General features: G+C 36.3%; 1 protein-coding gene across 2 annotated transcripts in view; it reads right to left on the bottom strand.

Moving 5' to 3' along the window:
• DTNBP1 (dystrobrevin binding protein 1) overlaps positions 1–16,154 on the bottom strand; it is a 134,417-nt gene that overhangs the window by 53,047 nt on the left and 65,216 nt on the right. For both annotated transcript variants that reach the window (XM_037842111.1, XM_037842112.1), the window contains one exon: positions 10,638–10,660. In XM_037842111.1, coding sequence (XP_037698039.1) covers positions 10,638–10,660 — 23 coding nt within the window. The remainder of the gene's footprint in view (positions 1–10,637; positions 10,661–16,154) is intronic.

Below are 16,154 nucleotides of genomic sequence, written 5' to 3'. Positions count from 1 at the left end.
GTTAAGATAACACAACTGAGAGAAGAGAAAAACATGTCATTTATTATACATTCCCTATAAAAAAATACTTAAAAAATAAACACTGAAGTTCTCACTTCCTCCATTCTTATCAGTTTTTCCTGGACACTTAAATAACGAGCAGGTATGTGGTAATATCTCAAGTTGGAATTTCACTGCATTAATGCCCCAATTTTATAATGAATTCCTGAACTATCACTTCGCTTCATTTAATGATATGTCTGACTAAGCTAAGAGCTTGAACTTTGGATATGAGAGAGGGCGAAAAAGAAGGGTGGCACTTTCCCTTTAATTCAAGTTTAATGTACCTCAGCAACAAAATAATAGGTGAGAGCTGAGGGACAACATGCCTTTCCTTTTATTTTACCCTTAAAAACAAGTGGACTTCAACCTGACAGGGTATGAAATACAACATGTCATACATAGCACAAGCCACCTTAAAGCCTTAGTATGGAATAAAAAATGCAATAATTAGTAAAAACTATTCTTCAGTTATTTCCACAGATAAAACCATAAATTACTCAACCACAATAAATTATTCAAACCCATCAATTAATTTTTAAGGTATAATTTTTTTGCAGACAGCTTCACAAGTTCTATACCCTTATATAATGTATTCATTCATAGACATGCCACACAGACATCCATTAAAGCCATGGCCTCTGGCCAACAGGTGACAAAGATGCACTGAAATACTGTAGATTTATGAAAACAGCACACATATATATTCTGTGGCATTTAAAGACCATTTTGAAAACCAGCCATTTTAGATGAGCCCATATAGTAGCAAGGAATGGTTTTCAACTTTGCAATGGCACTGAATGTTGGTCACATATTTAACTATATTAAATGCTTCTTGGGAAAATGAACACAGGAGCAACAAGGGAAGCTGAATTAATTTTATGAAGCTTCCTCTTAAGAACTGGACTCATCATTCTAATAGCTGCCATAACTTTCCTGGTATTTTATATTTATCTTTTAATATAAATGCTGCCCCATAAAAAAGTCTGTCTGATGAATTTCACCTGATGGATAAAATAAATTATTATAAAAGTAAAAGTCCCAGATTTGCATGCAACAGTTATTACTCGTTTGTTTTAGGCATTAATGAAGTAATTATTACTTCTTGGCAATATAAGGAAACTAATAATGCTCTCATTAAAATGTACTACTTGTAGTTTCATATCAAGTTGAAATTTAATTTCTACTTTTTAATAGTATTCATCTACATGCCATGCAAATACTGCAAAGTACCCAAGCATGGAATTAAAAATTTGAAAGAAAAGCAGCTAAGGAAAAACATAAAATAAAGTTCCACCTACAGGGATTCCTCTGACTATTTTCGGTGAGTCCTGGAGATGACATGGATGTGAGAACTGAGCGAGGGGCAGTAGCTCAGTGCTGGGAACTCCGGTTACTAAGCGGCTCCAGTGGCGGGCATCTTCTGGTATGCAGAACAAAGGAAGTGAGGCTGAAGCTAGAAGCAGGTTTTTCCAAAGAAACTGTATTAAGCCTGTTAAGTTTTCTGCTGATGGCTTAACCGGGAATCATCGGAATCTACTGCCTCTATAAAAGCTAGATGCAAGCTCTCAGGGACCCTGGGGTAGGAAGATGTATGCACAAAGCTGGGACCATACCAAATGCTGCTCAAAAGGCAGGGGTAGGGGAGGTTGCTTGGAAATATACTAAATCCATCTGAATTTGTAAACTAGGCACAAAGATGCTTTAGTAACATACCAAAAGAGAGGAGAAACCTTGCTATCTGAAAGAAATAAAATAAAGATCAAGGATCTAGCTCATTTCATAACACATGGGGTATCTATAAATTCCCCTATCTCATTTTTAATGTAGCTTTAGCCTGAAGTATCCTTCAAATTCAGCAAACACTAACCGGTGGCTTCAAGTATGCTATATACTTTTAAATAAGTATCTTAAAGCATCACAATTCCAATAGTTAGAAACATTCGTCAGTTTTTTTTTCCTGTTTCAAAATAATACTCCCTCTCGTCTGCTCTGAATCACAGCCTCCTCAGTCATCCTCTCCCTGTATCTTCAACCTCGCCCTCTCTACAGCCTCTTTTCCCTTTTCATATTAATTTACTTGAGTTTCTACCAAATTAAAAAAAAAAGGGGGGGGCTCCCCTCACCCTCCTCTTTTCCTCTACCCTTTCTTCTTTCCTTCTCTTAGCCTCACTTTTGAAAGCATTCCACATTCACGGATTTAGTAATTCAGATATTAAATTTAATGAGTACCCAGAACCAAGGTCACATTGGTGAACAAGGTAGAACTTTCCAATCATTCCTAATCCTCTGCCATCTGGTTCCCAGCTCTGCCCTGCCACCCCAGGACAGTGCTGCTGAAACTGTTCACTTTAAGGCCAACATTTACAGCTCTTCATTGCCAAATTAAACGACCCTTCTCAGACTGTATTTCATTTTGGCATCTTGATGTTTCCTTGAAATGTTCTCCTCCCTTAGTTTTAGTGACACTACCTTTGTTCCCCTTACTCTGCTCTCGACCTGCTCTCCCTGTGTCCTTATTCCGAACTCCAGGCTTTCATTCCCCCATGTATGCTGATGACACCAAAATCGAGCTCAGCTCGCTCTTCTAAGGTCCAGCTGCCCACTGGACACAACCACCTGTAATATTTCACAGACACCTCACATTCAACACACTCAAGAAGAATTCACTCAAAAAGAAAATATTTAGGAATAAATTTAACAAGACAAGTGTAACAACTGTATATTGAAAACTACAAAACACTGCCGAGAAAAATTAAAGATCTAAATAAATGGAGAAACATTCCATGCTTATGGATTAGAAGATTCAACACTGTTAAGATGGTAATTATCCCCAAATTCATCTATAGATTCAGCACAATCCCTATAAAATTCCCAGCAGTCAGCAGGCTTTTTTGTAGGAACTGACAAACTGATAATAAAATTTATACAGAAATGCAAACGTCTAAAACAGCCAAACCAATTTTGAAAAAAGAACAAAGTTGAAGAACTTACACTTCCTGATTTCAAAACTTAACTACAAAGCTTCAGTAATCAAGGCAGTGTAGTATTGGCATATGGAACAGAACTGGGAGTCCAGAAAGACAAAAACTCCACTTATGGTCAACTGATTTTCTACAAAGTTGCCAAGGCAACTGAATGGGAGAAAAAATAGTCTTTTCAACAAATAATTCAGAGACCAAAGGACACAAACCTGTTTTTGTTTTTTTTTTTTTTTAAAAGACCTAGACCTTTACCTCATACAACACACAAAAATTAACTCAAAATGGATCATTTAAAAAAAGGATCAGAGACCTACATGTAAGAACTAACAATATCAAGTGGTGGTGAGGCTGAGGAGAAACTGGAACCCTCATGCACTGCTGGTGGGAATATAATTCAGCACGGACACTTTGGAAAAGAGTTTGGCATTTTCTTAAAAGTTAAACACAAACTTACCACGTGACCCAGAAATTCAGCCCTTAGAGATCTACCCAAGAGAAATGAAAATACATGTCCACACAAGGATTTGAATACAAAAGTTTATACCAGCATTGTTCATAATAGCTCAAAACTGGAAACAATCTAAATGTACATCAACTGGTGAATGAATAAACAAGATATGGCATATTCGTACAATGGAATACCATTCAGCAGTAAAAAGGAATGATCCACTGACACATGCTTCAACATGGATGAACCTCAACATACTGTATAATTCCACTTATATGAAACGGCCAGAAAAGGCAAATCTATAGAGACAGAAAGCACAGAATGGGTTGCCTGGGGCTGGAAGCAGGAATAGGGACTGACAGCAAACAGGCACAAGACAATTTTTTAGGACAATAGAAATTTTCATAAACTGGATTGTGGTGATGGTTGCACAACTTTATAAATTTATTAACAATCAATGAAATGTCCAGAAAAGGCAAATCTATTGAGACAGCTGATTTAATGATTTAATCACATCTACAAATGGGCAGAAAGGGATTCTTTGGGGTGAAAAAAATGCTGTGCAACTGGAGTGTGGTGATGGTTACATAACTCTATAAATTTACTGGAAATCATTGAATCATACACTGAAAATGGATGAATTTTGGGGAATGTAAATTAAACCTCAATAAAGTCAGTTTTAAAAAAAGCCATTTTCAATTAAGCTGATTCCAAAAAGTTCTGCACTTTTGTGGGGTTATTGGGAACTTGCCTGCAGTCATTAATAAACTTGTAATTTTGCCCTACTCCATGATACACCCGCCCCCCCCCCCCAACAAAACAAAAAACAAAAATTTATACCACTCCCACCCAAACCTGCTCTTTTACCTGTATTTCATATCCCGGTTAATGGACAAACTATCTACCCAAATGTGCTAACCAGAATTCTAGGAGTCATCCTGGACTCAGAACAGTCATCAAGTTTTTATTCCACCTACTAAATTCCTTGAATCCGTATCTGTCTCTCCATTCTGACTACCACCGCCTTAATTAAAATCTTTCTAATTGTTTCTCAACTAGTCTCTTTTACCCTAGCTCTGTTCTTCCAATCTATCTTCTATACTGATCCCAGAAAATTTGCTTTAAAATGCAAATCTTCTCCTACTATCCTAATTAAAACCCTTTGGGTTCTCCCACTCCCCACCCTATCTCTAGCATATACAACAGTAACCTTTAAGTTTTTTTGATCATGTATTCTACCCACCAGAAAAAAATTTTAACATACCGAAATATGTATATTTATATATCATATACATTTATTCCTGTTCTATTTTATTACATAGTATAAAAAAACAAAAACTTAGAAGGATGACATTAAAGAGAAACATAAATAGAAGTTCCAGTTCTCTTCTCCATTCTTCTTGACTCTTTTGCCTACTCACATGCCTCTTTAGAGACAACTGGCCCCAAAGAAAAAGTCCAAACTTCTTTGCATGACATATAAGGTTGTGTATCAGTTATTCTCTGCCTACATCTCCAACTTCAACCCTCACCATTTTGCCCCACACACCATATGCTTTGGCAATAACAAATTATTTGCAGTTCCCTTGATGAACAAGAAATTAATTTTCAACTTGTATTCCTGAAATAAAATAAACATCTCTGCTCCTTTGCAATTGTGCTTTCCTCTTCCTAGGATGTCCTTACTACCCTTTTCTGCCCAGTGAGCACTCATCATTATGATCCAGCTCAAGTGTCACTGCCTCTCTCCAAACAGTTGACTGCTCTCACCTTTGTGTACTTATTTCTATTATAATATTTTTTACATTGTATTAAAATAGTATATATGTGCCTTTCTATCCTATAAGCCTTTGAGCTCCTTGAGGGCAGAGGCTTTGTCACAGTCATCACTGTATCAGCCAATCTGAATCTCTCTCACTTAAATATTGCCAAATGACTCTTTGACATGACATGCCTTACATGTTATGCTAATTCTTCAATTGAACCAACAACCTCTACCAAAATTTATCAACTATTTTCAACATCAGATTGGTAACATGCAATGGGCTGCCCAAACCAGTATGTGCATAATCTATATCTAAGAGTCATCTACGTAAGTCAGACTCCAAACCTTCCTTAGCCTCAGAACTCTTCAATTTAATGAACTTTTCAATTCTATGACTTCTATGTTTACTTGAATTTAGCCATCATCATCACTGGGAATTGTTCCACCTCTTAAGATCACAAACTGAAACTGCTTTCTTTGACCATTAGCTCCACCACAGTGTTCTATTTATCTATACTTTTCCCTTTGTGACCCTGCTTATTTTGCTGGTGTAGTCAGGCCTCTTACCTCCAGTCTGAACTTCACGCCAATCGTTTTACTAATGCCCTCATTTGCATCCAAGATTCCCAAGCCCTCCTGGCTAATCATATATGCTTGTCCAATTTTCAACCTTGTGCAAAGCAAAGCACATTTGTTTTGGTTTTCATTCCTACTTCTGAGCCTAGCCCTGCAAATTTAGATTATCCTTTCTCATGTGGGTCCTCAATAATTATTTCCTCTTTCCATGTAAACATTTTCCCATATTATCAGCCTCCTTTCCTTCTCTAAGGTCTCAAAGAGATGTTCCTGGATCCTTTCTGAGGATAACCTACCTGGATATCATTTCTTTGCATCTTCTCTAGGATCTCAATCATCTCTAACATCTTCACTTCCACCTTCTCCCAAGTCCAGCTGTTCCAGTTTGGTAAAGCTGCCGTTACAAAAAATACCAGAAATGGATTGGCTTTTATAAAGGAGGTTTGTTAGGTTACAAATTTACAGTTCTAAGGCCATAAAAGTGTCCAAACTAAGGCATCAACAAGAGGATACCTTCACTAAGGAAAGGCCAATGGCATCCAGAACACCCCTGTCATCTGGGAAGCACGTGGCTGGCATCTGCTGGTTCTTTGCTCCTGGTTCTGTTTTCAAAATGGTTTTCCCCAAAATGTCTCTGGGCTTCTGTCTCGGCTTCTCTCTCTCAGCCCCTGTGCATCTGTGCTTGTTCTCCCAGAGCATTTCTCCCTAAGAATCTAGGGGTCCTTTCTTAGCTTCTCCAGGGCAAACTCTGGCTTTCATCTCTTAGCCTGGCATCTCCAAATGTTTTTCTGTCCGCATTTCCAAAAGTCTGGGTCTGTGTCAGCCTATAGCTTCTCCCGGGGGCAAACTCTGGATTATATACCTTAGCTTCTCTCCAAAATGTCTCTCTCAGCTTCACTGAACTTCTGGTTTCTGTGGGCTCTCTTAAAGGACTCCAGTGATATAATTAAGACCCACCTGGAATGGGCAGAGTCAAGGAAATAATTTGATCAAAGGTCTTACCCACAGCTGGGTGAGTCACATCTCCATGGAAACACTCAAGCAAAAGGTTCCACCCAAAATAACTGGATTAAAAGATCATGGCTCTTCTGGGGTCCTTAACAGTTTCAAATTGGTACACTGGCCCTATTTCCATCTCAGGTTATCTTTTTCATTTCTTTTCTTCCATTCATGAAAGAATAGTTAGTTCATGTTGCCTTTATTTCCTAATTCTCAAACACTTCAGAATTTGAAATCTGGATTCTCTCTCTACAAATAGCTTTTAGGTCACTAATTACTTAATCTTTATCAAAACCCATGGGCTCCCCCCAAAGTGTCAACTTCTTTGCATTACTTAAATCACTGACATCCACTTCTCCTTTAAACTTACTCTTTTCTGGACTTCCTGTTACTAAATTGTTCTGGTTTTCTTTCTATTTCTCTGACCACTCTGGCCCAGTCTCCTTTGCTGACTCTGCTTTCAAGAGCTAAGCCTTAAATGCAATCCTACTATATCATGCTAGTCTTAGCTGCCTTTTCCCATATACTATAATGATGATCAAATTCACTGTGATGATGACACCTCTTAAATCCTGACATGTTTCAACAGTGCTAGTCACATTTCTGACAAGGTCAGGTAATTTTATGTTGAGTAGGAGATTAAAATTTATATGATACAACTGGGAACTATATTGGTCATTTAACTTTTTAAAAAGAGGAATCCTTTAAAAGTACATATACAAACACTTTAATTTAAAACACAACCACACTTTTATTCATGAATCCTTTGAACATGGGTCCACTGACTGAAAAATTCTTGCATAAACCACCCATATTGTATTGCATAAAATTTTTAGTCTATTTCTTCAGAGTAGAACAAGAATTTTTTTTTTTTTTGCAATATCTGGCTGAAGCATGCATAAGAATAACTTCCAGAATAACCTCTTGACTCTATTTAAAATATCTTAGCCACTGAAACTTTATTTTGTCCATTTCTTTTGCCTTTTGATCAAGAAGGTATTCTCAATCCCACAATGTAAGGGCCAGGCTCATCCCTGGGAGTCACGTCCCATGTAGGGGGGGAAGGTAGGGAGTTTATTTGCAAATTTTGGCTTAGAGAGAGAGGCTTTATCTGAGCAATAAGAGGTTCTCTGGGAGTGGCTCTTGGGCACAGTTATAAGTAGGCTTAGTTTCCCCATTACATTTTCAATATTTGATTTTTTTTTTAAATCTGCAGGTTTTATTAAGATATATTCACATACTGTGCAGTTTGGATGTATTATGTCCTCTAAAACTCCATGTTCTTCAATGCAATCTTGTGTGGGCAGACATATTTAGTGTTGATTAGGTTGGAATCTTTTGACTGAGTGTTTCATGGAGACGTGACTCAATCAGCTGTGGGTGAAATGAATGATTGGATAACTCGCATGGAGGTGTTATCCCGCCCATTTAGGGTGGGTGCTGACTGGATCACTGGAGTCCTATAAAGGAGTTCACAGACTGAAGGATCTCAGAGAACTGAGAGTGACATTTTGAAAAGGAGATGCAGCTAACAGAGAACAAAATGCCCCAAGAGCAACATTTTGGAGAACACCATTTTGAAAGGCAACCTGGGAGCAAGCAGACACCAGCCACATGCCTTCCAAGCTAACAGGGGTCTTCCAGACACCAATGGCCATCCTTCAGTGAAGGTACCCTATTGTTGATGCCTTACTGTGGACACTTTATGGCCTTAAGACTGTAACTTTGTAACCAAATAACTCCCCTTTATAAAAGTCAATCTATTTCTGGTGTTTTGCAAAACAGCAGCATTAGCAAACCAGAACACATACCATATATTCTATCCACAGTATACAATAAATGGGTAGAACAAGAATTTAAGACATGTATGAAAAAATCTGTGTACAGATTCTCTCTGGATTTTTCCAAGTCTTTTATAGTTCTTAACTATACCTTTTCTAGACTTTTTTTTTTTTTTTGATTTTTAAAACTGTAGTAAAATATATCTAGCAATTTTTAAAAGCTGTTTATGCATATTAAGTCTTCCCCAAAAAGTCAAATTAGTTTTCTTACAAAAAATTCTTAACACCAAGATTTCATAATTTAATCCAGTGTTTAATTAAAATGCATATTAGAAAAACAAGTACAAATACCTTGAAACAGCAGTCACATTTCTATTCTCATTATATACTATTCATACTTTTGAAATATTAGAAAAACACGCAAGAGGAAAGAATTTTTAATGAACACTGACACTGAAAAAAACTAGACAGGATGCAATAACCACCTTTGGGTTTGTTCAAATTTGAGAGCCTGTGGGTGGATCTGATGTGCTGTTAAATGTTGTGCATAATTAGGAATGTGCATATAAACAAGATATCAGAGTCTAAATTAAATTATTCTACTGAGTAATATTCAACACTACCTAACCTTTTGCAAACTGCTGGTCTTTTCTTTTCTGTGATTATTGCCATACTGGGGCGGGGGGGGGGGGGGAGCCTCAGTACTGAGATGTAAATAAAACTGACATTTTACATAATCTGTGCCCCTGCCTGTCTTTTAATATTAAGTTGATTGCTTTTTCCCATCTTTTAAGATTATGTAAGAAGATGCTAAACTAGTCAACCAGAGGAAATTTTATTTTAAACCACTGATGAAGAATAACATACATGAGTCGTAGTTTACAAATTGGGTAAGAGCAATGATAGCCGTGATAATCTGTCACATGATCATTTAACATTACCCTCAACAAACTGGCCACGAACTTAACCATTTACCTTAACTGTAGTCAGTCAAGCAGAAATACAGCCAAAACAAGTCTGTACAATTACAGCCACAATAGGTGTAAGTCCTTATACCTTTTCTTTTGAAAGTTAGTCATTTTTTTTTCTAAAATGATCAACCAGATCATAAGCAAAAACAATTCAACTCTAAAGTATATACTGGAAGATATTTAATCATTTAGTAAACCTAAAGGTCAATGCTAGTTTATAGGTGAAATAAACATAAAACTATTAAGTAATTCTTAATTAACAATTAAGAATTCTTAATTAATTCATTAAATAGGTAATTCAAACATTTCCTGGTTATCGAAATGAGTCTCTCTGAGAACTAGTGATTTCTACTATTCAGTTGCTAATAAGTAAATGAAAAAAAAAAAAAAAAAAGTGAAATTAGAAGGGCCCAGAGCTACTAGAAAGCTTCCAGTTTTCCCTATTTTTCATTAGTGTTTCTCCATCACCAATGAGAGTCAACATGACCAAAAATTGTTCTTCCATGGCCCTCCTTTAAGTTCCCTAAAACTAAAATGCAATGCTGTGTGACTGTATGATTGCAGAATATATTTCATTAGAGCCTCTAATTTTACAGATGGAAAAACTGCATCTAAGAAAGGTATGGGACTTATCCAAAGTTACAAGACATTAAGTAGGAGGGTGGCCACCGCACAGCGAGCCTCCTGGGAAGCTCCAGGAACTGCTGGGTCAATCGCAGGGGCACATCTATATTTACATACAACCATCTCACAACAAGGCCCAGACTTTCCACAACAGGAACCAGAATCTTCTTGCACTATGACTCTCAACAAGCTCAAAGTCAGCATTATGCCTTCCTAAACATACTACTTATCATGGTCATTAACTGAAACTTTCACTTGGTACACACACTATCTCAAAGAGAATATAGAAAACAAGTGTGATTAAATAAAACCAATAAGGAAAATTTGCTTTTTGATGTAAACTGTCTTGACTGTAAGAAAAAGGAATAAGTTCTTTCATCATCAAGAGAGAACATCTGACATCAGTTAACTCTCAACTACTTTTCAGTGAATAATTAAACACAAAATTACCTTTGAAGGTTTCAAGTTCCGTCCTGTAAAAAAAAGAAGATGCAAATTTTAAATAACCTATTTCCAAAGGAAACCTCTTACATTATAATAAAATTTTATGTACTTTAAATAACCAGAGTGGTATTTCTGAATGCTAATGTATCAACTATACTTCACTAAAATTACCAATAGAATTAGCCTAAAGCAACTATTTTCAGTTATTCCTATTACTCTACTAATGGCTCAAAAACATTCCACCAAAGTTTAAACTGCTAAACACTAATAAAACACAGAGAGCTATCTTGTATATATAAGAATCAATTTCTAAAAGCAAAACACAATTTCCCTTCCATTAATAATGTTAAATAATAGATTTTTAATTAAAAAAATATCAAGAATAGGAGCAACTATGGAAAAGCACATCTCAAAGGACTGAGGTCCATGGCTCATCCTGCCACAAAAGGGTCAAGTCTCCGGGAAATCCTCTGGTTTGTTACTTTGTCAATGTCAATTAAGGTTGCTGATATACAAAATTTCCTGAGGAAATGTACAGCAGGAAAAAACAGAAGAAACACACATACACAAAAACATTTTTGACAAAGGCAAAGCAAGTTCTCTTCAGATTTTCCCTTTTAATTTGTAATTATATTTCTTCTCATAAGTAGTAACAAAGGGCAATTTTTTTTTATTTAGTAAAGGAGGCGAGTTTACTTAGTAAAGGTTTGTTATCTCACTTTTAATATGAGGCATTTACCTTTTATCTGAACTCTAAATTTTAACTAAAAATCTTAGAGATGTTTTGAATTCTCAAACCATTGTTATACACTACAAAATACAATATCCCTCAAGTTCCAAAATAGTTTATTACAATTAGCAGCTGGTAGAAAGAACTGGCAAGTTGCCTACTGAAAGGCCAAGCAGGTAATGTTCTTGAAACAGCCAAAATGAAGGCTCTTCTTAAATCAGAGGCTCATCATACTCCTCTTTTCCTGAAAACCAACTCCTCACAGTCACGCTCCATCACTAAAATTCATTAACTAGCTCAAAATCTTTTCTAAAAAAATCGTGCAATTGTTTCCCTTTAATCAATATTCCAATTTCATTGTTAAAAGCTTAGTTAGGTACAAATTAAACATGCCTAAGTCCTCCTTTATACTCCAATAATGGGATAAAAGCTGACATACCTAACACAGAGGAAAGACATAAACACGCATCATCAGAGAACATCCTGAAAAAGCTACCTTCAATTTACTTCTTACTGATGCCCTGATATTAGCAATTCCCTAAGGCCAATGATGGAGGGGGAAAGATGACAAAACACTCAGTTCAATATTTCAATGAGTAATTATTATTTTTATGATTATGATCTTAGAGAGTTTCTGCTTTTCTGGTAAACATGCAGTGAACAACATTTGTAAAAGGCACCTGTTTTAATTAGCTGAAACTCAGAGAATTTCACAATGTTCTTCCCCTGCTCCCCACCCACAAATGCCAAGAACCATAAAACAAAGAACCAAGTGTGTCTATTACATTAGTAAGTAATTGCGCAGTTAAGGAAAATGGCCTTTCATCTGGGGTTACCATGTCATCTTCCAATGTCTGGCTCCTTCATCAAATGAAGGGATAGCAGCTGCTGAAAAACGAGACCAGACCTAAGAGTGTTCTCTCTAGGCATCCTCTACTTACAGGGTACCATGACCCACACACAGCTAATAAAATTTCTAAGGAGCTTCCTCGCAAAGAGTAAATCATTCCACTATCCAATTACTAAAGTAGGAGATTGGCTGGAGGTAGTACAATACAGATAACTGTGGTTTTAAGTAAACCAGTCTTATGGAGGTGTTAAAGAACTGATAATCTTAAGTAGTAGCACTGGACACCTTGAAATGTCATAACGTCCTAACTTTTATGGTAGACTACATCATTTATTAGAGGTAATAAGCATCTGGAAATATGGAAGATATAAGAGATGGGAGGAAAAGGAACTTCAAGCAGAGGTAACACAGGAAGTGAAGGCACAGAATAAAAATTATGCAGAGTATATTCAGCCAAGACCAAATACTTCAAACAGCAGGTCGAATGGAAAGTAGTGGGAGATAAGGTTAAAAAGGTAGAGGGTTTTGAGTGTAAGGCTAAAAGGATACAGTTGTTTTTGTTTTTCGTTTGTTTGCTTTTTTTAAACCAGGAGAAAAACAACAAATCTGTGATTGAGGAAGAACATTCTAGCTGTGGTGGGTAAATGGACTGGTAAGGGAGAGAATAAATGCAGGAATTACTTAGGAAATGAAGAGGAGATTGGAGCAGAGATAATTATTGCTTGACAACATCAGCATAAGAGGAATACCAATGAAAAGGAGTCATCCAATTCGAAGAATTCTATGGAGAGGATTCAAGAACCCATGGGAATGGAAGGAATGGAAGAAGTGGAGGAAAGAGAAGAGTACAATAAACCTGAGGGTTTCTAGTGTGGATCACTGGAAGGAAGGTGAATTTATTAATAATGGAGACAGAAAACTTAAGAAGCAGAACAGATTTTGGAAGGCACTATATGAGTTCAGTTTAGGACCTGATGAGGTAAACAGGCAGACTGGAAACCTAAGGATGGTGATGCCTTCTCTGTAGCCCACTTAAGGGTGTAGCTGCTACAGATTTCTATTCCTTCCTTTACCATTCACAATTTTTTTTTTTTTTTTTTTTTGGCTGCAAACGTCAACTTTTAATACAACAGTATCTTGCACTTTTTTTCCGTTTTCTTTTTTTTCATTAGATAAGGTGTGGATTTACAGGAAAACCATGCATAAAATACAGGGTTCTGATATACTTTGCACTGGAGTGATACATTTGTTACAACTGATAAAGGCATTTTATAACTGTACTATTTCCTATAGTCAGTGGTTAATTTATGGTATACTGTTTGTATTCTGCAGCACAATGGGTTTTTTCTTAAAATTTTATCCTAGTAGCATACACGCAACCTAAAATTTCTTTTGTGCAACCATCACCACCATCCATTTCAAAACTTTCCCATCATTCCACATAGGAACCCTGTACATAGTTTAAACCTCAACTTCCCATTCCCTATCCCCCAATCCCATCTCCTGGTAACCTATATTCTAGATTCTGACTCTATGAGTTTGCTCATTCTGTTTCATATCCGTAAGATCATACAATATTTGTTCTTTTGTGTCTGGCTTACTTCACTCAACATAATATCTGCAAGGTTCATCCACATCGCATGTGTTAGGACTTCATTCCTCTTTATGGATGAATAAATATTTCATTGTTATGTCTATTACACATTTTGTTTATCCATTCATTGGTTGACAGGCACTTGGATTGCTTCCATCTTTTGGCAATTGTGAATAATGCTGTTATGAACACCAGTATTAAAGTATCTGTTTGAGTCCCTGCTTCTAATTCTTTTGGGTATATATCTAGTAGTGGAAAGCAGGTCACATGGCAGTTCTATCCATACTTAGCTTTCTGAGGAACCGACAAACTGTCTTCCACAGCGGCTGCACCATTTTATGTTGCCAACAGCAATGAATGAATGTTCCTATTTCACTGCATCCTCTCTAACGCCTGCTACTTTTTGCTTTTTTAACAGCAGACATTCTAGTGAATATGAAATAGTATTTCGCTGTGGTTTTTATTTGCATTTCCCTGATGGCTAATCACGTTGAGCATCTTTTAAAGTGCTTTCTGGACTTTTGTATATCTTCTTTAGAGAGATGTCTGTTCAAGTCTTTTGCCCATTTTTAAATTGGGTTGCATGTCTTTTTGTTGTTAAGTTGAAGGATTTCTTTATGTATTCTGGATATGTAGTATCCAAATATTTTCTCCTGTTGTGTAGGCTGTCATTTTACTTTCATGATAAAGTCCTTCGAGGAAAAAAAGTTTTAAATTTTGATGAGGTAGGTCCTATTTATTTTTTCTTTTGTTGCTTATGCTTTGGGTGTAAAGTCTAAGAAGCCATTGCCTAACATAAGGTCCTGAAGATGCTTCCCTATGTTTTTGTCTAGAAGTTTGAAAGTTTTAGCTCTTATATTAAGGTCTTGATCAATTTGGAGTTGATTTTTGTTTGTGGTGTGAATTCGAATTTATTTCGAATAAAAATTTATTTTTAAGTTTTTGGTTTTTTTTTTGCAAATGGAGATCCAGTTTTCCCAGCACCATTTGCTGAAAAAACTATTCTTTCCGAGTTGAATGGTCTTTGCCACCTTGACAAAAATCAACTGGCAATAAACACGAGGGCTGATTTCTGAGCTCATTTCTTTTCCACTGGTATGTATGTCTGTCCTTGAGCCAGTACCACGCTGTTTTTTTTTTTTTTTTTTTTTTTTTTTTTACTTTCATGATTCTCAAGATCATTTGATTTTTTTTTCATTGATATTGTTTACATACCATACAATTAATCCAAAGATCCAAAGTGTAAAATAAATTGCACATGGTACCATCAAACAGCTGTGCATCTAATACCACAATTTTTTTTTTCAATTTTTTAGAACATTTTCATTACTCCAGAAAAGAAATAAAGACTAAACAAAGAAAACTCAAATCCTCCCATATCCCTAAACTCCCCCCTCCATTGTTGACTCATAGTATTGGTATAGTACATTTGTTACTGTTTATTAAAGAACGTTAAAATACTACAAACTGTAGTATATAGTTTGCAATACATATATTTTTCCCTATATGTCCCTCTATTATTAATTTTAGTTATAGTGTCATACATTTGTTCTGGTTCGTGAAAGAGATTTCAGTTGTACAGTTAATTACGGACATTGTATAACTTTCACTGTTTTATACATTCCCATCTTTTAACCTCCAACTTTCCTTCTGGTGACATACGTGCCTCTGAGCTTCCCCTTTCCACCACATTAATGCACCACTCAGCACTGTTAGTTATTCTCACAATGTGCTACCGTCACCTCTGTTCATTTCCAAGCATTTAAGTTCAGCCTAATTGAACATTCTGCTTCTAATAAGCAACAGTTCCTCATTCTTTAGACTCATTCTATATCCTGGTAACTTATATTTTCATGTCTATGAGTTTGTATATTATAATTAGTTCCTATAAGTGAGACCCTGCAGTATTTGTCCTTATGTGTCCGACCTACTTCACTCAGCATAGTGCCCTCAAAGTTTCTTCATCAACTCGTTTTTTTAAGATAGTTTTGTTCATACGCCATACATTCCATCCTAAATAAACAATCGATGGTTCCCTGTATGGTCATATATTTATGTATTCACCACCCTCACCACTATCTACACAAAGACATCTCCATTTCTTCCACAAAGTAGGGGGAAGAGTCAAAGAAGATAGAAAGACAAAAGAAAAAGGAGAGGGAGGGAGGGAGGGAGGGAGGGAGAAACATGACAGCTAGGAAGCAACAAAAGGAAAGATAAACTAAAGTAGAATAAAGAGTCAGATAACATTACCAATGCCGAGTCCCACACCACTCCCCCTTATATGCATTTAGCCTTGGTATATTGCCTTTGTTACATTAAAGGAAGAATAATACAGTGTTTCTGTTA

This window comes from Choloepus didactylus, chromosome 7 (genome assembly GCF_015220235.1).
Source record: "Choloepus didactylus isolate mChoDid1 chromosome 7, mChoDid1.pri, whole genome shotgun sequence".
Lineage (NCBI taxonomy): Eukaryota > Metazoa > Chordata > Mammalia > Pilosa > Megalonychidae > Choloepus > Choloepus didactylus.
This window is presented reverse-complemented; position numbering and strand designations above follow the sequence as displayed.